The sequence below is a fragment of the Ptychodera flava genome, chromosome 18, assembly GCF_041260155.1.
Source record: "Ptychodera flava strain L36383 chromosome 18, AS_Pfla_20210202, whole genome shotgun sequence".
In the NCBI taxonomy this organism is placed as follows: Eukaryota; Metazoa; Hemichordata; class Enteropneusta; family Ptychoderidae; genus Ptychodera; species Ptychodera flava.
The window spans coordinates 13,811,436-13,837,484 of record NC_091945.1 but is presented as its reverse complement, the minus strand read 5'-3'; the positions used below and the strand labels follow the sequence as shown (position 1 = coordinate 13,837,484).

General features: G+C 38.0%; 2 protein-coding genes across 2 annotated transcripts in view; both read left to right on the top strand.

Annotated features, from left to right (window-relative positions):
- On the top strand, window positions 1-2,953 carry LOC139117608 (uncharacterized). Its single transcript, XM_070680850.1, has 5 exons — window positions 1-80; window positions 642-844; window positions 1,282-1,485; window positions 2,001-2,204; window positions 2,721-2,953. Exons 1-5 carry the CDS (start codon window positions 1-3, stop codon window positions 2,951-2,953), a joined length of 924 nt encoding a protein of 307 aa, XP_070536951.1.
- A 1,348-nt stretch (window positions 2,954-4,301) lies between these two features.
- The window catches only part of LOC139117607 (mucin-4-like), a 72,199-nt gene continuing 50,451 nt past the window's right edge, over window positions 4,302-26,049 (top strand). Inside the window, exons 1-25 of the mRNA XM_070680849.1 lie at window positions 4,302-4,332; window positions 4,790-4,993; window positions 5,431-5,634; window positions 6,146-6,349; window positions 6,794-6,997; window positions 7,511-7,714; window positions 8,005-8,208; window positions 8,724-8,927; window positions 9,437-9,640; window positions 10,699-10,902; window positions 11,423-11,614; window positions 12,125-12,316; window positions 12,828-13,019; window positions 13,530-13,721; window positions 14,058-14,213; window positions 14,737-14,940; window positions 15,457-15,660; window positions 17,543-17,698; window positions 18,203-18,406; window positions 19,972-20,163; window positions 22,131-22,610; window positions 23,287-23,394; window positions 23,687-23,923; window positions 24,347-24,469; window positions 25,737-25,853. Coding sequence (XP_070536950.1) covers window positions 4,302-4,332; window positions 4,790-4,993; window positions 5,431-5,634; window positions 6,146-6,349; window positions 6,794-6,997; window positions 7,511-7,714; window positions 8,005-8,208; window positions 8,724-8,927; window positions 9,437-9,640; window positions 10,699-10,902; window positions 11,423-11,614; window positions 12,125-12,316; window positions 12,828-13,019; window positions 13,530-13,721; window positions 14,058-14,213; window positions 14,737-14,940; window positions 15,457-15,660; window positions 17,543-17,698; window positions 18,203-18,406; window positions 19,972-20,163; window positions 22,131-22,610; window positions 23,287-23,394; window positions 23,687-23,923; window positions 24,347-24,469; window positions 25,737-25,853 — 4,816 coding nt within the window. The remainder of the gene's footprint in view (window positions 4,333-4,789; window positions 4,994-5,430; window positions 5,635-6,145; window positions 6,350-6,793; window positions 6,998-7,510; window positions 7,715-8,004; window positions 8,209-8,723; window positions 8,928-9,436; window positions 9,641-10,698; window positions 10,903-11,422; window positions 11,615-12,124; window positions 12,317-12,827; window positions 13,020-13,529; window positions 13,722-14,057; window positions 14,214-14,736; window positions 14,941-15,456; window positions 15,661-17,542; window positions 17,699-18,202; window positions 18,407-19,971; window positions 20,164-22,130; window positions 22,611-23,286; window positions 23,395-23,686; window positions 23,924-24,346; window positions 24,470-25,736; window positions 25,854-26,049) is intronic.

The window sequence follows — 26,049 nt, the reverse complement described above, 5'->3', positions numbered from 1 at the left end:
ATGGGGAACAACCAGCAACAACTGACACTGGAACCTCTTCTGCTCAACCAAGTGAGGGCTCCTCTGCAGAACCAACTAATGCGAGCCCGACAAGTGATGAAAGCAGTACAGGAGAAATAACTACAGAGGGTACGTAGAATGGAGTTAAAGATGGTATCACCCAACGTTTTGTTATTAACAGTTTGCCTGTTAGTTCTTTTCGCTAATATTACAAAAGGAACTTTGGGTCAATTTTGGTCTTGCATTTTGTCGAACAATCATGCATAGAGAACAGCAGGCAATTGCAATATTCCACAAAATTTTAGGAAGGTCGAGGATTCAATAATGGTATATCATTGGCGAGGCGGTAGAGCAAGCAGTTCATAAATTGTTTGATGACGGAGAATTGATAATGAGTCTGATTGTCAATTACGTAAAAAGATTTTACAATCGTTGAAAGTGAACGTTAAGATTATAAAGTAAAAAAAGGACACTTTCAAAACATACAAATACAAAGAGGCTACTGAAATTAGACCCTTTGTCTTTTAAACCTATGCAGTTATAAATTCAGAAATAACAGTAGTTGCCTGGTTCTCAATTGCCTTTATAAGAGCAACGGAACAAGTTTCGACAATACTTTTGATTTATTACTCCGTTCACAGCAACTTTACATCACCAGCAATACCATCGACAAGTGATTACACAACAGATTATAAAGTACCAACATCATCTACCGATGGGGAACAACCTGGAACAACTGACACTGGAACCTCTTCTGCTCAACCAAGCGAGGGCTCCTCTGCAGAACCAACTGATGTGAGCCCGACAAGTGGTGAAAGCAGTACAGGAGAAATTAGTACAGAAGGTATCACAATATTGGGTTGCAGAAAGTAACAGCTGATTTGTGTTTGCTTCCAACTTTAACTTTTGAACTGTTAGCCTCTTCTTCCTGTTTATGCATGCCAAAATTGCGGAAAAATATGTTATCCTTTCTTTATGTCATTGATGGATAAGATCAATTTTACTATTGTTATGATGGAGATTTTATAATGAGTCAGATAGTCAATCACTAAAAAGATTCTACAATCGTTGAAAGTAAACGTTAAGATTTTACAGTAAAAACAGGATGCTTTGAAAACATTGAAATACAAAAGAGAGAGACTACTGAAATTAGACCCTTTAATCTTTAAAACTATGCAGTTACAAATTCATAAATAACATCCATCACCTGGTTCTGAGTTGCCTTAATAAGAACAACGAAACAACTTTCCACGATAATTTCATTCATTACTCTATTCACAGCAACTTTTACATCACCAACAATACCATCGACAAGCGATTACACAACAAATTATGAAGTACCTTCATCATCTACCGATGGGGAACAACCAGCAACAACTGACACTGGAACCTCTTCTGCTCAACCAAGTGAGGGCTCCTCTGCAGAACCAACTAATGCGAGCCCGACAAGTGATGAAAGCAGTACAGGAGAAATAACTACAGAGGGTACGTAGAATGGAGTTAAAGATGGTATCACCCAACGTTTTGCTATTAAACAGTTTGCCTGTTAGTTCTTTTCGCTCATATTACAAAAGGAACTTTGGGTCAATTTTGGTCTTGCATTTTGTCGAACAATCATGCATAGAGAACAGCAGGCAATTGCAATATTCCACAAAATTTTAGGAAGGTCGAGGATTCAATAATGCTATGTCATTGGCGAGGTGGTGGAGCAAGCAGTTCATAAATTGTTTTATGACGGATAATTGATAATGAGTCTGATTGTCAATTATGTAAAAAGATTTTACAATCGTTGAAAGTGAACGTTACGATTATAAAGTAAAAAAGGACACTTTCAAATCATTCAAATACAAGAGAGAGGCTACTGAAATTAGACCCTTTGTCTTTTAAACCTATGCAGTTATAAATTCACAAATAACAGTAGTTGCCTGGTTCTCAATTGCCTTTATAAGAGCAACGGAACAAGTTTCGACAATACTTTTGATTTATTACTCCGTTCACAGCAACTTTTACATCACCAACAATACCATCGACAAGTGATTACACAACAGATTATGAAGTACCTTCATCATCTACCGATGGGGAACAACCAGCAACAACTGACACTGGAACCTCTTCTGCTCAACCAAGCGAGGGCTCCTCTGCAGAACCAACTGATGTGAGCCCGACAAGTGATGAAAGCAGTACAGGAGAAATAACTACAGAGGGTACGTAGAATGGAGTTAAAGATGGTATCACCCAACGTTTTGCTATTAAACAGTTTGCCTGTTAGTTCTTTTCGCTAATATTACAAAAGGAACTTTGGGTCAATTTTGGTCTTGCATTTTGTCGAACAATCATGCATAGAGAACAGCAGGCAATTGCAATATTCCACAAAATTTTAGGAAGGTCGAGGATTCAATAATGCTATATCATTGGCGAGGTGGTGGAGCAAGCAGTTCATAAATTGTTTGATGACGGAGAATTGATAATGAGTCTGATTGTCAATTACGTAAAAAGATTTTACAATCGTTGAAAGTGAACGTTAAGATTATAAAGTAAAAAAAGGACACTTTCAAATCATTCAAATACAAGAGAGAGGCAACTGAAATTAGACCCTTTGTCTTTTAAATTTATGCAGTTATAAATTCAGAAATAACAGTGGTTGCCTGATTCTGAATTGCCGTAATAAGAGCAACAGAACAAGTTTCGACAATACTTTTGATTTATTACTCCGTTCACAGCAACTTTTACGTCACCAACAATACCATCGACAAGTGATTACACAACAGATTATGAAGTACCTTCATCATCTACCGATGGGGAACAACCAGCAACAACTGACACTGGCACCTCTTCTGCTCAACCAAGCGAGGGCTCCTCTGGAGAACCAACTGATGCGAGCCCGACAAGTGGTGAAAGCAGTACAACAGAAATTAGTACAGAAGGTATCACAATATTGGGTTGCAGAAAGTAACAGCTGATTTGTGTTTGCTTCCAACTTTAACTTTTGAACTGTTAGCCTCTTCTTCCTCTTTATGCATGCCAAAATTGCGGAAAATATGTTATCCTTTCTTTATGTCATTGATGGATAAGATCAATTTTACTATTGTTATGATGGAGATTTTATAATTAGTCAGATAGTCAATCACTAAAAAGATTCTACAATCGTTGAAAGTAAACGTTAAGATTTTACAGTAAAAACAAGATGCTTTGAAAACATTGAAATACAAAAGAGAGAGACTACTGAAATTAGACCCTTTAATCTTTAAAACTATGCAGTTACAAATCATAAATAACATCCATCACCTGGTTCTGAGTTGCCTTAATAAGAACAACAAAACAACTTTCCACGATAATTTCATTCATTACTGTATTCACAGCAACTTTTACATCACACCAACATACCATCGACAAGCGATTACACAACAAATTATGAAGTACCTTCATCATCTACCGATGGGGAACAACCAGCAACAACTGACACTGGAACCTCTTCTGCTCAACCAAGTGAGGGCTCCTCTGCAGAACCAACTAATGCGAGCCCGACAAGTGATGAAAGCAGTACAGGAGAAATAACTACAGAGGGTACGTAGAATGGAGTTAAAGATGGTATCACCCAACGTTTTGCTATTAAACAGTTTGCCTGTTAGTTCTTTTCGCTAATATTACAAAAGGAACTTTGGGTCAATTTTGGTCTTGCATTTTGTCGAACAATCATGCATAGAGAACAGCAGGCAATTGCAATATTCCACAAAATTTTAGGAAGGTCGAGGATTCAATAATGCTATATCATTGGCGAGGTGGTGGAGCAAGCAGTTCATAAATTGTTTGATGACGGAGAATTGATAATGAGTCTGATTGTCAATTACGTAAAAAGATTTTACAATCGTTGAAAGTGAACGTTAAGATTATAAAGTAAAAAAGGACACTTTCAAAACATACAAATACAAAGAGGCTACTGAAATTAGACCCTTTGTCTTTTAAACCTATGCAGTTATAAATTCAGAAATAACAGTAGTTGCCTGGTTCTCAATTGCCTTAATAAGAGCAACAGAACAAGTTTCGACAATACTTTTGATTTATTACTCCGTTCACAGCAACTTTTACATCACCAACAATACCATCGACAAGTGATTACACAACAAGTTATGAAGGACCTTCATCATCTACCGATTGGGAACAACCAGCAACAACTGACACTGGAACCTCTTCTGCTCAACCAAGCGAGGGCTCCTCTGGAGAACCAACTGATGTGAGCCCGACAAGTGATGAAAGCAGTACAAGAGAAATAACTACAGAGGGTAGGTAGAATGGAGTTAAAGATGGTATCACCCAACGTTTTGCTATTAAACAGTTTGCCTGTTAGTTCTTTTCGCTAATATTACAAAAGGAACTTTGGGTCAATTTTGGTCTTGCATTTTGTCGAACAATCATGCATAGAGAACAGCAGGCAATTGCAATATTCCACAAAATTTTAGGAAGGTCGAGGATTCAATAATGCTATATCATTGGCGAGGCGGTAGAGCAAGCAGTTCATAATTGTTTGATGACGGAGAATTGATAATGAGTCTGATTGTGAATTACGTAAAAAGATTTTACAATCGTTGAAAGTGAACGTTAAGATTATAAAGTAAAAAAAGGACACTTTCAAACATACAAATACAAAGAGGCTACTGAAATTAGACCCTTTGTCTTTTAAACTATGCAGTTATAAATTCACAAATAACAGTAGTTGCCTGGTTCTCATTGCCTTTATAAGAGCAACGGAACAAGTTTCGACAATACTTTTGATTTATTACTCCGTTCACAGCAACTTTTACATCACCAACAATACCATCGACAAGTGATTACACAACAGATTATGAAGTACCATCATCATCTACCGATGGGGAACAACCAGTAACAACTGACACTGGAACCTCTTCTGCTCAACCAAGCGAGGGCTCCTCTGCAGAACCAACTGATGTGAGCCCGACAAGTGGTGAAAGCAGTACAGGAGAAATTAGTACAGAAGGTATCACAATATTGGGTTGCAGAAAGTAACAGCTGATTTGTGTTTGCTTCCAACTTTAACTTTTGAACTGTTAGCCTCTTCTTCCTGTTTATGCATGCCAAAATTGCGGAAAAATATGTTATCCTTTCTTTATGTCATTGATGGATAAGATCAATTTTACTATTGTTATGATGGAGATTTTATAATGAGTCAGATAGTCAATCACTAAAAAGATTCTACAATCGTTGAAAGTAAACGTTAAGATTTTACAGTAAAAACAGGATGCTTTGAAAACATTGAAATACAAAAGAGAGAGACTACTGAAATTAGACCCTTTCATCTTTAAAACTATGCAGTTATATATTCACAAATAACATCCATCGCCTGGTTCTGAGTTGCCTTAATAAGAACAACGAAACAACTTTCCACGATAATTTCATTCATTACTCTATTCACAGCAACTTTTACATCACCAACAATACCATCGACAAGCGATTACACAACAAATTATGAAGTACCTTCATCATCTACCGATGGGGAACAACCAGCAACAACTGACACTGGAACCTCTTCTGCTCAACCAAGTGAGGGCTCCTCTGCAGAACCAACTAATGCGAGCCCGACAAGTGATGAAAGCAGTACAGGAGAAATAACTACAGAGGGTACGTAGAATGGAGTTAAAGATGGTATCACCCAACGTTTTGCTATTAAACAGTTTGCCTGTTAGTTCTTTTCGCTAATATTACAAAAGGAACTTTGGTTAATTTTGGTTTTGCATTTTGTCGAACAATCATGCATAGAGAACAGCAGGCATTTGCAATATTCCACAAAATTTTAGGAAGGTCGAGGATTCAATAATGCTATATCATTGGCGAGGTGGTGGAGCAAGCAGTTCATAAATTGTTTGATGACGGAGAATTGATAATGAGTCTGATTGTCAATTACGTAAAAAGATTTTACAATCGTTGAAAGTGAACGTTAAGATTATAAAGTAAAAAAGGACACTTTCAAAACATACAAACACAAAGAGGCTACTGAAATTAGACCCTTTGTCTTTTAAACCTATGCAGTTATAAATTCACAAATAACAGTAGTTGCCTGGTTCTCAATTGCCTTTATAAGAGCAACGGAACAAGTTTCGACAATACTTTTGATTTATTACTCCGTTCACAGCAACTTTTACATCACCAACAATACCATCGACAAGTGATTACACAACAGATTATGAAGAACCTTCATCATCTACCGATGGGGAACAACCTGGAACAACTGACACTGGAACCTCTTCTGCTCAACCAAGCGAGGGCTCCTCTGCAGAACCAACTGATGTGAGCCCGACAAGTGGTGAAAGCAGTACAGGAGAAATTAGTACAGAAGGTATCACAATATTGGGTTGCAGAAAGTAAAAGTTGATTTGTGTTTGCTTCCAACTTTAACTTTTGAACTGTTAGCCTCTTCTTCTCTTTATGCATGCCCAAATTGCGGAACAATATGTTATCTCATTTATCTTTCTTTATGTCATTGATGGATAAGATCAATTTTACTATTGTTATGATGGAGATTTTATAATGAGTCAGATAGTGAATCACTAAAAAGATTCTACAATCGTTGAAAGTAAACGTTAAGATTTTACAGTAAAAAGAGGATGCTTTGAAAACATTGAAATACAAAAGAGAGAGACTACTGAAATTAGACCCTTTAATCTTTAAAACTATGCAGTTACAAATTCATAAATAACATCCATCACCTGGTTCTGAGTTGCCTTAATAAGAACAACAAAACAACTTTCCACGATAATTTCATTCATTACTGTATTCACAGCAACTTTTACATCACCAACAATACCATCGACAAGCGATTACACAACAAATTATGAAGTACCTTCATCATCTACCGATGGGGAACAACCAGCAACAACTGACACTGGAACCTCTTCTGCTCAACCAAGTGAGGGCTCCTCTGCAGAACCAACTAATGCGAGCCCGACAAGTGATGAAAGCAGTACAGGAGAAATAACTACAGAGGGTACGTAGAATGGAGTTAAAGATGGTATCACCCAACGTTTTGCTATTAAACAGTTTGCCTGTTAGTTCTTTTCGCTAATATTACAAAAGGAACTTTGGGTCGATTTTGGTCTTGCATTTTGTGGAACAATCATGCATAGAGAACAGCAGGCAATTGCAATATTCCACAAAATTTTAGGAAGGTCGAGGATTCAATAATGCTATATCATTGGCGAGGTGGTGGAGCAAGCAGTTCATAAATTGTTTGAAGACAGAGAATTGATAATGAGTCTGATTGTCAATTACGTAAAAAGATTTTACAATCGTTGAAAGTGAACGTTAAGATTATAAAGTAAAAAAAGTACACTTTCAAAACATACAAATACAAAGAGGCTACTGAAATTAGACCCTTTGTCTTTTAAACCTATGCAGTTATAAATTCACAAATAACAGTAGTTGCCTGGTTCTCAATTGCCTTTATAAGAGCAACGGAACAAGTTTCGACAATACTTTTGATTTATTACTCCGTTCACAGCAACTTTTACATCACCAACAATACCATCGACAAGTGATTACACAACAGATTATGAAGAACCTTCATCATCTACCGATGGGGAACAACCTGGAACAACTGACACTGGAACCTCTTCTGCTCAACCAAGCGAGGGCTCCTCTGCAGAACCAACTGATGTGAGCCCGACAAGTGATGAAAGCAGTACAGGAGAAATAAGTACAGAAGGTATGTCAATATTGGGTTGCAGAAAGTAAAAGCTGTTTGCGTTTGCGTCCATATTTTACTTTTCAACAGTTAGCCTCTTATTCCTGTTTATGCATGCCAAATGTGCGGAAAAGTATGTTGTCCTTTGTTTATGTCGTATTTTAGAAAAGCTTGATTGATATGATCAATTTTAATATTCTGGAAAATTTGAGCATTGTAAATATATATCAGCATGTGCTTGGTCATAAAGTGCCTTAGGAAGTTGACTTTAGCAAATGTTATGTTAATTTGATTCATTGTTCTGTTCACAGCAACGTTTACATCACCAACAATACCATCGACAAGTGATTACACAACAAGTTATGAAGGACCTTCATCATCTACCGATGGGGAACAACCTGGAACAACTGACACTGGAACCTCTTCTGCTTTTCCAAGCGAGGGCTCCTCTGCAGAACCAACTGATGCGAGCCCGACAAGTGCTGAAAGCAGTACAGCAGAAATAACTACAGAGGGTATGTAAATAGAGAGTTGCAGAGAGTAACAGCTCCAAGTTTTGCGGTTAAACAGTATGCCTGTTAGTCGTTTTCGCTAAGTTTGCAAAATTATCTCTGGTCCAATTTTTGTCTTGCATTTTGTAAAAAAATCATGCACATAGAAGAGGCAATTGCAATCTTCTGCAAACGTTTAGGAAGGTCGAGGATTCGATAATGCTCTATCATTGGCGAGGTAGTGGTGCAAGCACTTCATAATTTGTTTGATGTAGGAGATTTTATAATGAGTCACATAGTCAATCACTTAAAAGATTCTCCAATCTTTGAAAGTAAAAGTTAAGATTCTAAAGTAAGAAAAGCACACTTTCAAAACATTTAAATATAAGAGAAAGAGACTACGGAGATTGGACCCTTTGTCTATCAAAACTATTCAGATATTAATTAACAAATAAAAGCAATTGCCGGGTTCTGAATCACCTTAGTAAGAGCAACGAAACAACTTTCCACGATAATTTCATTCATTACTCTATTCACAGCAACTTTTACATCACCAACAATACCATCGACAAGTGATTACACAACAGATTATGAAGTACCATCATCATCTACCGATGGGGAACAACCAGTAACAACTGACACTGGAACCTCTTCTGCTCAACCAAGCGAGGGCTCCTCTGCAGAACCAACTAATGCGAGCCCGACAAGTGATGAAAGCAGTACAGGAGAAATAACTACAGAGGGTACGTAGAATGGAGTTAAAGATGGTATCACCCCACGTTTTGCTATTAAACAGTTTGCCTGTTAGTTCTTTTCGCTAATATTACAAAAGGAACTTTGGGTCAATTTTGGTCTTGCATTTTGTCGAACAATCATGCATAGAGAACAGCAGGCAATTGCAATATTCCACAAAATTTTAGGAAGGTCGAGGATTCAATAATGCTATATCATTGGCGAGGTGGTGGAGCAAGCAGTTCATAAATTGTTTGATGACAGAGAATTGATAATGAGTCTGATTGTCAATTACGTAAAAAGATTTTACAATCGTTGAAAGTGAACGTTAAGATTATAAAGTAAAAAAAGGACACTTTCAAAACATACAAATACAAGAGAGGCTACTGAAATTAGACCCTTTGTCTTTTAAAACTATGGAGTTTTAAATTCAGAAATAACAGTAGTTGGTTCTGAATTGCCTAAATAATGGCAACGGAACAACTTTCAACAATAATTTGATTTATTACTCCGTTAACAGCTACTTTTACATCGCCAACAATACCATCGACAAGTGATTACACAACAGATTATGAAGTACCTTCATCATCTACCGATGGGAAATCACCTGGAACAACTGATCCTGGCACCTCTTCTGCTCTGCCAAGCGAGGGCTCCTCTCCAGAACCAACTGATGAGAGTCCGACAAGTGCTGAAAGCAGTACAGCGGAAGCAACTACAGAGGGTATGTTAATAGAGAGTGTCAGAGAATACCAGCTCCAAGTTTTGCTATTAAACAGTATATCTGTTAGTTGGTTTCGCTAATTTTGCAAGATGATCTGTCGTCCATTTTTTGTCTTGCATTTTGCCAAACAATCATGCACATAGAAGAGGCAATTGCAATATTCCACAAAATTTTAGGAAGGCCGAGGATTAAATAATACTATATCATCGGCGAGGTAGTGGTGCAAGCACCTCATTAGTGGTGCAAGCATTTCATAATGTGATTGATGAAGGAGGTTTTATAATGCATCTGATAGTGAATTACAGAAAACAATTTTAAAATCGTTGATAGTGAACGTTAAGATTTTAGAGTATGAAAAAACTTTCAAAACATTTAAATATAAGAGAAAGTGGTTACGGAAATTGTACCATTTGTCCCTAAAAACTATGCAGATATCAATAAACAAATAACAGCATTTGCCTAATTGTTCTGAATCATCTTAAAAAGAGCAACCGAACAACTTTTACAAGATACTTTGATTCATTACATTAATAGAGAGTGTCAGAGAATACCAGCTCCAAGTTTTGCTATTAAACAGTATATCTGTTAGTTGGTTTCGCTAATTTTGCAAGATGATCTGTCGTCCATTTTTTGTCTAGCATTTTGCCAAACAATCATGCACATAGAAGAGGCAATTGCAATATTCCACAAAATTTTAGGAAGGCCGGGGATTAAATAATACTATATCATCGGCGAGGTAGTGGTGCAAGCATCTCATTAGTGGTGCAAGCATTTCATAATGTGATTGATGAAGGAGGTTTTATAATGCATCTGATAGTGAATTACAGAAAACAATTTTAAAATCGTTGATAGTGAACCTTAAGATTTTAGAGTATGAAAAAACTTTCAAAACATTTAAATATAAGAGAAAGTGGTTACGGAAATTGTACCATTTGTCCCTAAAAACTATGCAGATATCAATAAACAAATAACAGCATTTGCCTAATTGTTCTGAATATCTTAATAAGAGCAACCGAACAACTTTTCCAAGATACTTTGATTCATTACTCTGTTCACAGCAACTTTTACATCACCAAGTGTACCATCGACAAGTGATTACACAACAAATTATGAAGTACCTTCATCATCTACCGATGGGGAACAACCTGGAACAAGTGACACTGGAACCTCTTCTGCTCTACCAAGCGAGGGCTCCTCTACAGAACCGACTGATGCGAGCCTGACAAGTGCGGAAAGCAGTACAGGAGAAATATCTACAGAGGGTATGTAAATAAAAAGTTGTCGAGAGTACAAGCTCGAACTTTTGGTATAAACTAGTTTGCCTGTTAGTCCGTTTGACGAAATTTTGAAATGATCTATTGGCCAAACTTCGTCTTGCATTTCGCCAAACAATTATCCACATACAACAGGCAATAGCAATATTCCTAAACAATTCAGAAAGGTGAAGGATCCAAAGTTGCTAAATCAGTGGTGGAGCAAGCATTTCTACTGCGTTTGGTGACGGAGAATTTATAAGGAGCGTGATTGTTCAGCTACATAAAATGATTTTAAAGTCGTTTAAATTGAAAGTTCATGATATGAGAGCAAGACAACGATATCTTTGAAACATGCAAATATAAAAGAAAGAGGTTACGTAATTTTGACCCTTTGTCCCTTTGAACTATGGAGATTTAATTGAACAAATAACAGCAAATGCCTGGTTCTGAATTGCCTCAATGAGAGAAATATAACAACTTTTCGTGATAATTTTATTCATTGCTCCTTTCACATCATCTTCTACAGCGCCAACATTCCCATCGACGATTGATTACACAACAGATAATAGAGTACCTTCATCATCTACCGATGGGGAACAACCTGGAATAACTGACACTGGAACCTCTTCTGCTCCACCTAGTGAGGGCTCCTCTACAGAACCAACTGATGCGAGCCCGACAAGTGCTGAAAGCAGTACAGGACAAATAACTACAGAGGGTATGTAAAAACAGAGTTGCAGAGTACCCCTTCTCCAAGTTGCATGTTAGTCCTTTTTGCGTCATTTGGAAAATGATTTGTTGGCCAGTCTTCGTCTTGCATTTTGTAAAACTATCATCGACATATGACAAAAAATAGCAATATTCTATAAAATTACAGCAAGGTCAAGGATTCAGTTTTGCTATATCATTGAAGATATAGTGGAGAAAGAATCTTATATTTTGTTTGGTGCTGGAGATTTTATGAGTCTGATTGTTCAACTACATAAAATGATTTTATAGTCATTGAAATTAAAACTTCATGATATGAGAGTAAGACAAGGACACCATTCCAGCATGCAAATACAAGAGAAAGAGGTTACGGAATTTTGACCCTTTGTCCCTTTGAACAATGGAGATTTAATTAAATAAATAACAGCAATTGCCTGGTTCTAAATTGCCGGAATAAGAGCAATGTAACAACGTTTCGTGATAATTTTATTCATTGCTCCTTTCACATCATCTTCTACAGCGCCAACATTCCCGTCGACAATTGATTACACAACAGATTATGGAGTACCTTCATCATCTACCGATGCGGAACAACCTGGAACGACTGACACTGGAACCTCCTCAGCTCTACCTAGTGAGGGCTCCTCTGCAGAACCAACTGATACCAGCCCGACAAGTGCTGAAAGCAGTACAGGACAAATAACTACAGAGGGTATGTAAATAGAGAGTTGCTGAGTACCCCTTCTCCAAGTATTGCTATTGACCAGTTTCCCTGATAGTCCTATTGGCGAAATTTTGAAAATAATTTGTTGGCCAATGTTCGTCTTGTATTTTGTGAAACTATTATCCAATATTCTACAAAATTACAGCAAGGTCAAGGATTCAGTTTTGCTATGTCATTGAAGATATAGTGAAGCAAGCATTGTATATCATGTTTGGTGATGGAGATTTTATAATGAGTCTGATTGTTCAACTACATAAAATGATTTTACAGTCGTTTAAATTGAAAGTTCATGATATGAGAGCAAGACAACGATATCTTTGAAACATGCAAATATAAAAGAAAGAGGTTACGTAATTTTGACCCTTTGTCCCTTTGAACTATGGAGATTTAATTGAACAAATAACAGCAAATGCCTGGTTCTGAATTGCCCCAATGAGAGAAATATAACAACTTTTCGTGATAATTTTATTCATTGCTCCTTTCACATCATCTTCTACAGCGCAAACATTCCCATCGACGATTGATTACACAACAGATTATAGAGTACCTTCATCATCTACCGATGGGGAACAACCTGGAACAACTGACACTGGAACCTCTTCTGCTCCACCTAGTGAGGGCTCCTCTGCAGAACCAACTGATGCGAGCCCGACAAGTGCTGAAAGCAGTACAGGACAAATAACTACAGAGGGTATGTAAAAACAGAGTTGCAGAGTACCCCTTCTCCAAGTTGCATGTTAGTCCTTTTTGCGTAATTTGGAAAATGATTGGTTGGCCAATCTTCGTCTTGCATTTTGTAAAACTATCATCGACATATGACAAAAAATAGCAATATTCTATAAAATTACAGCAAGGTCAAGGATTCAGTTTTGCTATATCATTGAAGATATAGTGGAGAAAGAATCTTATATTTTGTTTGGTGCTGGAGATTTTATGAGTCTGATTGTTCAACTACATAAAATGATTTTATAGTCGTTGAAATTAAAGCTTCATGATATGAGAGTAAGACAAGGACACCTTTCCAGCATGCAAATACAAGAGAAAGAGGTTACGGAATTTTGACCCTTTGTCCCTTTGAACTATAGAGTTTTAATTGAACAAATAACAGCAATTGCCTGGTTCTAAATTGCCGGAATAAGAGCAATGTAACAACGTTACGTGATAATTTTATTCATTGCTCCTTTCACATCATCTTCTACAGCGCCAACATTCCCGTCGACAATTGATTACACAACAGATTATGGAGTACCTTCATCATCTACCGATGCGGAACAACCTGGAACGACTGACACTGGAACCTCCTCTGCTCTACCTAGCGAGGGCTCCTCTGCAGAACCAACTGATACCGGCCCGACAAGTGCTGAAAGCAGTACAGGACAAATAACTACAGAGGGTATGTAAATAGAGAGTTACTGAGTACCCCTTCTCCAAGTTTTGCTATTGACCAGTTTCCCTGATAGTCCTATTGGCGAAATTTTGAAAATAATTTGTTGGCCAATCTTCGTCTTGTATTTTGTGAAACTATTATCCAATATTCTACAAAATTACAGCAAGGTCAAGGATTCAGTTTTGCTATATCATTGAAGATATAGTGAAGCAAGCATTGTATATTATGTTTGGTGATGGAGATTTTATAATGAGTCTGATTGTTCAACTACATAAAATGATTTTATAGTCGTTGAAATTAAAGATTCATGATGTGAGAGAAAGACAATTGATTACTCAACAGATTATGGAGTACCTTCATCATCTACCGATGCGGAACAACCTGGAACAACTGACACTGGAACATCCTCTGCTCTACCTAGCGAGGGCTCCTCTGCAGAACCAACTGAGGCCAGCCCGACAAGTGCTGAAAGCAGTACAGGACAAATAACTACAGAGGGTATGTAAATAGAGAGTTGCAGAGTACCCCTTCTCCAAGTTTTGCTATTGACCAGTGTGCCTGTTAGTCCAGGCTTTTTGGCGAAATTTGGAAAATGATTTGTCGGCCAGTCTTCGTCTTGCATTTTTTGAAACTATTATCCACATATAACAGGCAATAGCAATATTCTACAAAGTTACAGCAAGGTCAAGGATTCAGTTTTGCTATATCATTGAAGAGATAGTGGAACAAGCATTTTGTATTGTGTTTGGTGATGGAGAATTTATTATGAGTCTTATTATTCAACTATATTAAATGATTTTATAGTCGTTGAAATTAAAGATTCATGATGTAAGAGTAAGACAAGGATACCTTTCCAACATGCAAATACACGACAAGGAGGTTACGGAATTTTGACCCTTTGTTCTTTTGAACCATTGAGATATGATAGAAGAAATAACAATGATTGTCTTGTTCTGAATTGTCTTAATTAGAGCAATGGAATAACTTTTAACGATAATTTGATTCATTGATCTTTACACAGCAACTTCTGCAGAACCAACATTCCCTTCAACAATTGATTACACAACAGATTATGGAGTACCTTCATCAACTACCGAAGGAGAATCACCTAGAACAACAGACACTGGAACCTCTTCTGCTCTGCCAAGTGAGGGCTCCTCTGCAGAACCAACTGATGCCAGCCCGACAAATCCTGAAAGCAGTACAGGACAAATAACTACAGAGGGTATGTAAATAGGAAGTTGCAGAGAGTAGCAGCTCGAACTTTTGCTATTAACCAGTTTGCCTGTTAGTTCTTTTAGCGAAATTTTGAAAAGGATCTGTTGGCCAACCTTCGTCTTGCATTTTGTCAAACAATTAGCCTCATATAACAGGCAATAGCAATATTCCACAAAATTTCAGCAAGGTTAAGGATTCAATATCGCTATATCATTGGAGAGGTAGTAGAGCAAGCACTTCATAATGTGTTTTGTGATGGAGATTTTATAATGAGTCTGATTGTTCAACTACATAAAATGATTTTATAGTCGTTGAAATTAAAGGTTCATGATAGGAGAGTAAGACAAGGATACCTTTCAAACATGCAACTATATGAGAAAGCGGTTATTGAATTTTGACGTTTTGTCCCTTTGAACAATGGAGATATGATTAAACAAATAACAGCAATTGCCAGGTTCTGAATCGCCTTAATGAACAATATAACAACTTTTCACGATAACTTGATTCACTACTCTGTTCACAGCTACTTCTAAAGCATCAACATTGCCATCGACAATTGATTACACAACAGATTATGGAGTACCTTCATCAACTACCGATGGAGAATCACCTGGAACAACTGTAACTTGGACATCTTCTGCGCTGCCAAGTGAAGCCTCATCAGCAGAACCAACTGATGCGAGCCCGACAAGTGGTGAAAGCAGTACAGGAGAAATAACTACAGGGGGTATGTATTATAAAATTTACTATAACCCATACGGGATTCGAACCCCCACACACTCACGGCAACATCGCCTAGCTGCTAGGCCTCACACAAAACCAGTCGCCACTGCTTCCAACCCAAAGAGTTGGTCACAGTAACCGACTTGGATGTTGCAATTCTGTGCGCGACCGAGCAACACGGTGTGCGTGGAGCAGATGATACACAGACACAGTACACAGTACACACACATATAGTAATCGGAAAAGCACGAAGCTTTTTTTACTGAGCTATCAGACAGCCTCGGGGACAAGTAAATAGCCACCAGCAGGACTGTCCACTCAGGTTAAAGAAATATAAATTTTACTATAACCCATAGGGATTCGAACCCCCACACACTCACAGCAACATCGCCTAGCTGCTAGGCCTCACACAAAACCAGTCGGCCACTGCTTCCAACCCAAAAGAGTTGGTCACAGTAACCGACTTGGATGTTGCAATTCTGTGCGTGACCGAGCATCACGGTGTGCGTGGAGCAGATGATACACAGACACAGTACACAGTACACACACATATAGTAATCGGAAAAGCACGAAGCTTTTTTTACTGAGCTATCAGACAGCCTCGGGGACAAGTAAATAGCCACCAGCAGGACTGTCCACTCAGGTTAAAGAAATATAAATTTTACTATAACACATACGGGATTCGAACCCCCACACACTCACAGCAACATCGCCTAGCTGCTAGGCCTCACACAAAACCAGTTGGCCACTGCTTCCAACCCAAAAGAGTTGGTCACAGTAACCGACTTAGATGTTGCAATTCTGTGCGCGACCGAGCAACACGGTGTGCATGGAGCAGATGATACACAGACACTGTACACAGTACACACACATATAGTAATCGGAAAAGCACGAAGCTTTTTTTTACTGAGCTATCAGACAGCCTCGGGGACAAGTAAATATCCACCAGAAGGACTGTCCACTCAGGTTAAAGAAATATAAATTTTACTATAACCCATACGGGATTCGAACCCCCACACACTCACGGCAACATCGCCTAGCTGCTAGGCCTCACACAAAACCAGTCGGCCACTGCTTCCAACCCAAAAGAGTTGGTCACAGTAACCGACTTGGATGTTGCAATTCTGTGCGCGACCGAGCAACACGGTGTGCGTGGAGCAGACGACACACAGACACAGTACACAGTACACACACATATAGTAATCGGAAAAGCACGAAGCTTTTTTACTGAGCTATCAGACAGCCTCGGGGACAAGTAAATATCCACCAGCAGGACTGTCCACTCAGGTTAAAGAAATATAAATTTTACTATAACCCATACGAAAAATAGAGAGTTGCAGAGTACCCCTTCTCCAAGTTTTGCTATTGACCACTGTGCCTGTTAGTCCAGGCTTTTTGGCGAAATTTAGAAAATGATTTGTTGGCCAATCTTCGTCTTGCGTTTTTTAAAACTATTATCCACATATAACAGGCAATATCAATATTCTATAAAATTACAGCAAGGTCAAGGATTCAGTTTTGCTATATCATTGAAGATACAGTGGAGAAAGAATTTTATATTGTGTTTGGTGATGGATATTTTATGAGTCTTAGTGTTAAAGTACATAAATTGATTTTAAAGTTATTGAAATTAGAGGTGCATTATATGAGAGTAAGACAAGGACACCTTTCCAACATGCAAATACAAGAGAAAGAGGTTACGGAATTATGACCCTTTGTCCCTTTGAACTATGGAGATTTAATTGAGCAAATAACAGCAATTGCCTGGTTCTTAATTTCCTGAATAAGAGCAATGTAACAACTTTTTGTTATAATTTTATTCATTGCTCCTTTCACATCATCTTCTACATCACCAACATTCCCATCGACAATTGATTACACAACAGATTTTGGAGTACCTTCACCAACTACCCATGGGTCATCACCTGGAACAACTGACACTGGGACATCTTCTGCTCTACCAAGCGAAGGCTCGTCTGCAGAACCAACTGATGCCAGCCCGACAAGTGCTGAAAGCAGTACAGGACAAATATCTACAGAGGGTATGTAAATAGAGAGTTGCAGAGAGTACCAGCTCCAAGTTTTGCTATTAACCAGTTGCCTGTAAGTCCTATTGGCGAAATTTGGACAATGATCTGTTGGCCAGTCTTCGTGTTGCAATTCGTCAAACAATTATCCACATAAAACAGGCAATAGCAATATTCCACAAAATTACAGCAAGATCAAGGATTCAATTGGAAAGGTAGTAGAGCAAGCACTTCAAATTGAGTTTGTTGATGGAGATTTTATAATGAGTCTGATTGTTCAACTACATAAAGAGATTTTACAGTCGTTGAAATTAAAGGTTCATGATATGAGAGTAAGACGAGGATACCTTTCAAACATGCAAATATAAGAGAAAGAAATCATGGAATTTTGACCCTTTGTCCTTTTGAACTATGGAGATATGATTGATCAAATAACAGCAATCGCCTCGTCGTGAATTGCTTTAATTAGAACAGTGGAACAACTTTTCACGATAATTTGATTCATTGCTCTTTACACAGCAACTTCTACAGCATCAACATTCCCATCGACAATTGATTACACAACAGATTTAGGAGTACCTTCACCAACTACCCATGGGTCATCACCTGGAACAACTGACACTGGGACATCTTCTGCTCTACCAAGCGAAGGCTCGTCTGCAGAACCAACTGATGCGAGTCCGACAAGTGCTGAAATCAGTACACGAGAAATATCTACAGAGGGTATGTAAATAGAGAGTTGCAGATAGTACCAGCTTATTTGCTTTGCTTGTAACTTTAACTTTTGGACAATTAGCCTGTTATTGCTCTTTACGTTTGCTGAATTTGCGAAAAAAATCTATTGACGTTTGTTTTTGTTGTATTTTCTAAAATCATTATCGACATGAAAAAAATCACTTTTGTGGAAAATTTTAGTGTTGTCAACAATAAAACAACTCTGCAGTTATTGAAGAGGGAATGCAGCGAGCTTTTCGATATTATATTGGAGAGGGATGATTGTTTGTTGTGTCTGATCTGATTCTGCAGCTGCATGAAATTATTTATTCAAAGACAATATTTAAGATAGGCGAGCAGGAAGAGCACAAACAACTTTCCTATAGCCGTAAAACTTTCTATAGGGGGGAGGTTAATGAGCAATGACGTAATTTTTTTGATGAGCGCCGCCATCGGCTCATGCGGACAGGTTTTGTATGTCTTGGAATCACGCTCGATTCTGATAACATTCTGCACATGCGCAAATCGCAAGACAGAAAGACAACCTTGTAAACAGTGAAAGCCCTGTGGAATTCTGTCATTTCTTTCGTAAGTTACATATTTTTGAAAATCACTCTCAAAAATTTGTAATTTTCTGAAGTTTTCTGGGTATTTTTTCTGTCCTTTTTAGAGGACCTGGAGAGGATGAATGAGATTTTTCATGTGGAAACCGCTAATTTTTTCAGTGACCTGAATACATCACCTACCATTTCCACCCACAACCAAGTCGGGAACGCGACTGTAAATGTGTGGAACGGGTTTTTATACATAGCCTATTTTCCGTCTTTTGACAAATAGGATTGGCTTGTTTGACCCAGAAAATGGAGGAGGTGAGCAGTGATAGACCCTTTGAGGAGAAGCATATCTCCATGCTGACACGTCTATGCCGTGTGTGTGTCACACAAGACCTAAAAAGCCTGCAAATGTCAACTTATATGCCAATGAACTCATGAAGGTGTGCCAGTGCCACCACAATGTTGATCACTTCCGTCCAGGCCTTTCCGACACCCCCCTATGGCAGTACGTACGTACGCGTACGGCAAATCGTCGGCATACGACCACAAAATTACCTCTGAAAACTGTTTCACGCTGCATAATTCGATGACCCTCTGCTGGGAAGTAGTTATTCGACTGCTGCAGTCTTTTTGTTTAGGCTTTCCGTTTGTTCTCTATTGCCCTATCAATGGGACAACGCGAAATGTTTTGCCGTCGCTAGCCACTGTTTACGTATTGATTTTGAAATTCGCTGCATATTACGGGGTCAAGTCAGGTCGTAAGCCATGTGCGCATGAGCTCCAAATTTACCCAGCAGCCTCGGCGAAAAGTTATACGGCCATAGGGCTCTATGAGGAAAGTTGTTTGTGAAGAGGACAATTTTCGTATATTGAAGTAAGGTTTGGGCCCTTTTTTCAACTATCTCTAAGCTCTATGTAGATGTGCGTAAACATATAACAGCATGTGCTTTGTCGTGAAGTGCCTTAATGAGGGATATTTAGCAAATTCCACAATTATTTGATTGTTTGGTCTTTGAACAGCAACTTCTACATCACCAACAATACCATCGACGACCAATTATCAAGTACCTTCATCATCTACCGATGGCGAACAACCTGGAACAACTGACACTGGAACGTCTCATGCTCTACCAAGTGAGGGCTCCTCTGCAGAACCAACTGATGCGAGCCCGACAAGTGTTGAAAGCAGTACAGGAGAAATATCTACAGAGGGTATGCACATAAATTTGCAGAGAGTGAATGTTAAGAGTGTTTGCTCTAAATTTGACCTATGAGAAATTCATTTCAGCTGTGATTGTTGTATATTAAGAACGTGGTACTGTTGTACATACCATTGCTTAAAATTGCAATAACTCTGTTCGAACGTTGAAGTCTCGAAGATTAAAGCCGATGCAACGTGAAATGTTTGAATTGCAATTTATTCTGTTAATGGGTACAGTATGCCTTTGAAAGTGAACTTTATATAATCCCATACCAGGAATAGGTCGGAAATAATTAAAGACTAGCAAGTAGCAGTCAGTCCTTTCGAGTTATTACCCCACCCTTCTCCAAAGGTAGTTAAATGCTTAGAGGCGCCTCCATGTGTGCTGACTCTCTTATAGCGCCACGATTCCCCTCTGCTAGTGAAGGACTAAGCGAAAGGAAGTGCTGAACGTTGATTTGCGTTCTGAGGCAATATACCTCATTGAATGCTGTACCTTTTTGAAAATTTTGAAATACACCATCACAGTGTGATGCCAATGGTAGTAAGAATACAGGATATGTTCTTGTAAAATTTTGGAATGAACTATCATTCCCAAGCGGGCATGGGAAATTGTGTACCCCTCTTGTACAACAATGAAAATTATAGTAAATTCTGATGCCTCGAGGTGTAATTTGAATAGAACAGAAAAGATTTACCGTTTTCAATGATAAAACCATGGGAGAGAATAAGAGGCTGTCTTCTTTCCCGACGACATTTTCTAACATAGTTTTAATTAATTTAATGTAATATCATATTGTTGCAAAGGAAAAGCAAATGTGTGAACACACGTGTTATTTTCACGTACCAGAATTTAAGCAGAGTTTACGGTACAACACATCTGGGAGACAGATTTTCAGACTCTAAGTGTTCCACAAGTCTTTTCTGATCCATCACTTGTGGAGGCTAATTTTAAAGCTCTTGGAGAAAGAAAAACCCACCGTCTTAGTTTTTCGAAAATTCTAAATCTAAATTTTCCCCATTGAGATAATACAGGGATTTTGAATCCGGCCATTTTGAATTTCAAATATCGCAAAATGTTTTGGTAATTTGTTTTGCTAGTTCCAAATTTGGCACGGTGACACTCGAGGTTTATTGTTGATTTGATAAGAGAATGGTTGAAAGTTTTGTTGAGGAAAGTTTGAGCTTAAATTTTAGTCTTTCACTTTTGAGGCGCATACTACGTTAGCAGGAGATACTTTTTGTATTGTGTATTGTGATACTAGTAGATAAATAATAGTTGCGGCTTCTGATATGGCAGTATGATGCACCTTCGGAACATACAAGTATATTGGGATAGTCAATTTCTTCAACACCTTTCTGATCTACCGCTTGTGGGGTCCTTTTAACGATCCTGAAGTAAGAACAATTTTTAGTTTCTTAGTTTTTTAGAAAAAATCCCGGGAGTTATTTCAGGGGTGGTGGCTAAATTAAATTTCAAATATTGGTAAATGCTAACAGAGTTTGCAGGGTGATCCTGATCTTTGCTTTTAATTTGGTAGGAGAATGGTTAGACGTTTCATTGACGGAAATGTGAGCAAAAGTTTGTCTATGTCGAGGCGCATAATAACTTTTATTATTTTTTTCGATAAGTAAAACATTATGAAATCAAGACACAAAGGTTTCCAAAACCAGTGTGACACTCTTTTGTGCTTATAATATAAATTAAAGGGTGACTTTTATGTTTTCTGAAAGCATAGAATTTGAATCATGATTACTTTTATGTTCTCTGAAAGCATAGATTTTGAATCATGGTTACTTTTGATAAGCCTTTTATGTATTTCCTTTTCTATAATTCTGCCATTTGTAATCCAAACAAGACGATTTTATGTCGGTTTACTAACTGTTGAACCTGCAATCGAAATTTTTCGCACAGTTTATGCAAGTCCTGGTCGTTAAGGCCAAACGAAGTGAGCTGCATTTATTTATCGTTTTATAGCTTCAACTACTAGAGTGTACACAACTACATTGGAGCCAACGGCAGCCTATCCAACGACATCGACTTTTCCGATGACCACAGAAGAGGAGACAACCACATTAATGACTATCGCAACAACCTCTGAGACAGAAGCTACAACAGTGGAAGCATCAACGTCCATTGAAACTACAGCGCGATCAACTAGAGTTGTACCTTCTACTGGGCATGAAAGTACTTCCTTGACAAGTACAGTGACAGGGGTCCCCACTTCGTCAATGTCTACGTCTATGAATACAGAAGCTACCAGCGGACCACCGTCTACTCCCGAGATGCCTACATCCATTCCCCACACGTCTACTCTGCCAAGTACACCTGTTGCAGCCACAACGCCAGCCATATTCACTACAACAGTTCAAACAACAGCAAGAACAACAACACTTGTTGATACTACAATTGCAACGACAATGTTGCCCACAACGACACCTATTATTTGTGTTAATGGTAAGTCTTCCCAGCACAGATGTTTTAACTAATTTGTCAATGAAATTACGCGGAAAACATGGCAATATGAATGGATGAGATTCAAATACACTCTGATTTTCAGTGAGTATGTAAGATTAATCAGATAAAAGGGTTAAACTACTTATCGATTATTCGCAGCAAAACTACAATAAGCCACTACTTAGGGACTTCAAAATCTCTTAACATCTGCATACCGTATACTTATTCATATATGCCTATATGTACACATGATTCATATATTTTGATCAGGCTTCGTATAATATTGTAGTGCACTTTGAAACTGTCGTCTCAGCAATATATTGACGAAAATGTTTGATTTCTTACGTTTAAGTTCGTTTGCCGATTCTACTTCTTTTATATGACATGACATTTTACTTTATTATTGCATTTAAGGTCAAATATCTCAGTTTCTTGTAAAGTTTTAAAGATATTTCAAGTTGACGATACTTCGGGTTCCATTGACATCATGAGCGAGTTTTTCCTGTAGACGCCATCTATATGCAGCTGTACAGTAGGGATATAATATCGGATATTGGAAGAGTAAACTTTTGCGGAATCGCGGCTGGTTAGATTTCCTAACAGTAATGCTATGAAAATAGATTTTTACACATTTATGTGACCACCCCAGTGTGAACCTGCTACAATATATTTTCAGCTACCTGTACTCCAGAGTGTCAAAATGGTGGTGACTGCTACAAATGTGGCGCTGAATCACCTTATTGCTCCTGCCCACCAAACTGGCAGGGAAATACGTGTGGCAATGGTATGTACACTGCTTTGCTACATTAGTACAAAATGGAAGGCTGGTCTTATACGTGTACATTCTGCACAATGGATGAAGTTGATGTCATCGTAACATACATAACACGTTTTTCTGTATGCACTTGTATTCATATGAAACAAGGAAAAACGTAAAACAAGAACAGGACCGTATTTCATAGCCGGATTTATCGACCGTCAAAGTGAACAATAAGTTCGGGATTTAATGCGATTGTGGGCTGCCTCATACAATAAGCGCATCTTAAAATACAAATAACGTACTGTTTTCACTCCAGATGTCGACGAATGTGAAGGCGAAACACATGACTGCGACGAAGTGGCAACTTGTACTAATACCATTGGTTCATATGTTTGCACGTGTCCAAGCAGTGGTTACCGTGGTAATGGCACCTACTGTGAAGACATTGATGAATGTGGGGAAGGATCAGACGCATGTTACGGTGGTGCAACATGTCAAAACACAGAAGGATCTTACAACTGTATATGTCCGAACGGGACAGATATTTGTAGAGGTAGTAAACTGTTTTCTATATCAGTATCAGCGCCGTTTTGTATCTTGAAATAATACTGCGGATTGTTTTCCAAACTTATCAATTAATTAGGCAAACATGTGTATACTGTAGACATATGTGGACTGTAACATGGGCGTCATCGGAAAAAGAAACAAGTTGAAGGGGATGACATTATCTTTATCTACGACGGATAGATGGTGCCAAATTTAGAGCTAGCAGCAAGATAGAGACACAGCAGACGTATGTCGGATGCAAGACTAGCTAGTTCGATCGACCAAAGTGCATACAGGGCTTTCGTGATCTATCGACTGCTTTGTTACTTACGATTATAAATTCACTTGTACGCATATTATCTATACCTTATGTTAAATATTTAACAATGATCATATCCTTTGTGAGTGATGCCAAATAATTTTAACACAGATGTTGATGAATGTGCTCTCGGATTGGACACTTGTCAACAACTATGTAACAATACATTGGGGAGTTATATTTGCTACTGTGAGTCTGGGTTTGTATTGAAAGAAGACGGAAAGAGTTGCGAACGTAAGTAGACATTTATTTTTGAATGACGCAGTCAATGTTGTCGTCAGTAATTGAACCACGAATGGTTTACACAGTACCTCCTCAAATCGTTTAAGTCTTCATATAATTTTATAATTCATGCTACGACAAAGTGCAGTTATTTTCACATAAATGTAGCACTGTGGTGCATTCATTTGCTCCGACCAAATCCCCCATTTCCATGTATGCGAAAAAAAGTAACATATTTAAGCAAATCACTGTCAAATGAGAGCAAAGATGTATTGCAGTCGGTGGTTTACTACTGCATAAGCACATTTTTACGTTTATGTGCTAAAAGTAAAACAATGTGCAACTACAACGGTTCCAGGGAAATTACATCCGGACATTTACCCACCTAATACTTACCCTGACAATGTCCCTAACCCTATCCCATCTGATGAGTATAGAAAATGTGAGGATTTAAAATATCGAGGAGTAACCTGAGACAACATAACGCAGTTCTAAAGCTAAAATATCACTATGCAGGATTGAGCCCATTGGTATAAGTCATAAACCACTTCTGCAGGTTTGTGTACGACTTATATTGTCATCATCAAAACCAGATGGACTACGCCAACAATAAGTTACAGTTGGAATTCTTAAATAACATAATTAGATGAAAGTAAGTTGAGCAAAAGAGCCTTTCTTGGCTCGGGGTTTCGTCATAACACACATAAATACGTTTGTTTTTATAAAAGTGTGATATGTTGAATGGAACAGTATTGTGTTGAAATTTTACCATGTTCAACTTAAAAACACGTGAAAAAAAACATTTTCAATCATGCCTTGTTGTAAAATAGTTTTCTTTGAAGCTTTGTTAAAGTTATTTAATGATATAAATTGCATCCTCTTCGATATTTAGTTACAAATTAGTAAAAAAAACCGGCTAGTTTTCAATCGGGTAAACGGTCACTCCAAATTTTCCATTATATCCAAATTGTTCGAAGCGAAATAAATATGGAAAGTCGAAAAGATAATTTAAAGCATTGATCACCCGGAAATATTTTTGTTACCTGTGAAAAGCAGAGCAATTATAATGTTTCGACAAGTCATATTAAAAGAACAAAAACAAATGATACGTAAGTCAGAGTACGAGATATCAAGGTTTCAGAATATGTTTACCATCGCAATTACTTCGCTTATACGTTTTTAAGAGCTGTATTCTTCATACAACAGCATTATTTCCTGCATTTACTATTGCATTAACTGTAATTAATCAAGTATTTATGATTTTATTCTCTATTAACAGCTGAAAATACCTGTCAAAGAACATGTGATAACGGTGTTTGCTACCTCGACGGACAAAATGAGCAGAAATGTCAGTGTGATAGGGGCTATGAGCAGACTCTGGATGGCAATTGTCAAGGTATCACAAGCTTCTTCTCTCGTATGCGAGAACTATGTCGATATTAACTTGAGAATAGTTGTAACGGCGCCAGAAGTATTATCATGCAAAAATTTCCGCATCATCACCATTTATGAATTAGCATTATCCTTCGGCAATATTTCGCAATTAGTCAGATTTGTTGATATTTAATCTTTGTCTTGTCCCCGAGGTTATC

Bases quoted from the DNA above. Each gene is read 5' to 3' on its own strand.
- LOC139117608 (XM_070680850.1), top strand. From the start codon at position 1: ATGGGGAACAACCAGCAACAACTGACACTGGAACCTCTTCTGCTCAAC. The intron at 845-1,281 runs GTATCACAATAT...CTCTATTCACAG, and splicing joins AGGAGAAATTAGTACAGAAG to CAACTTTTACATCACCAACA. The intron at 2,205-2,720 runs GTACGTAGAATG...CTCCGTTCACAG, and splicing joins AGGAGAAATAACTACAGAGG to CAACTTTTACGTCACCAACA.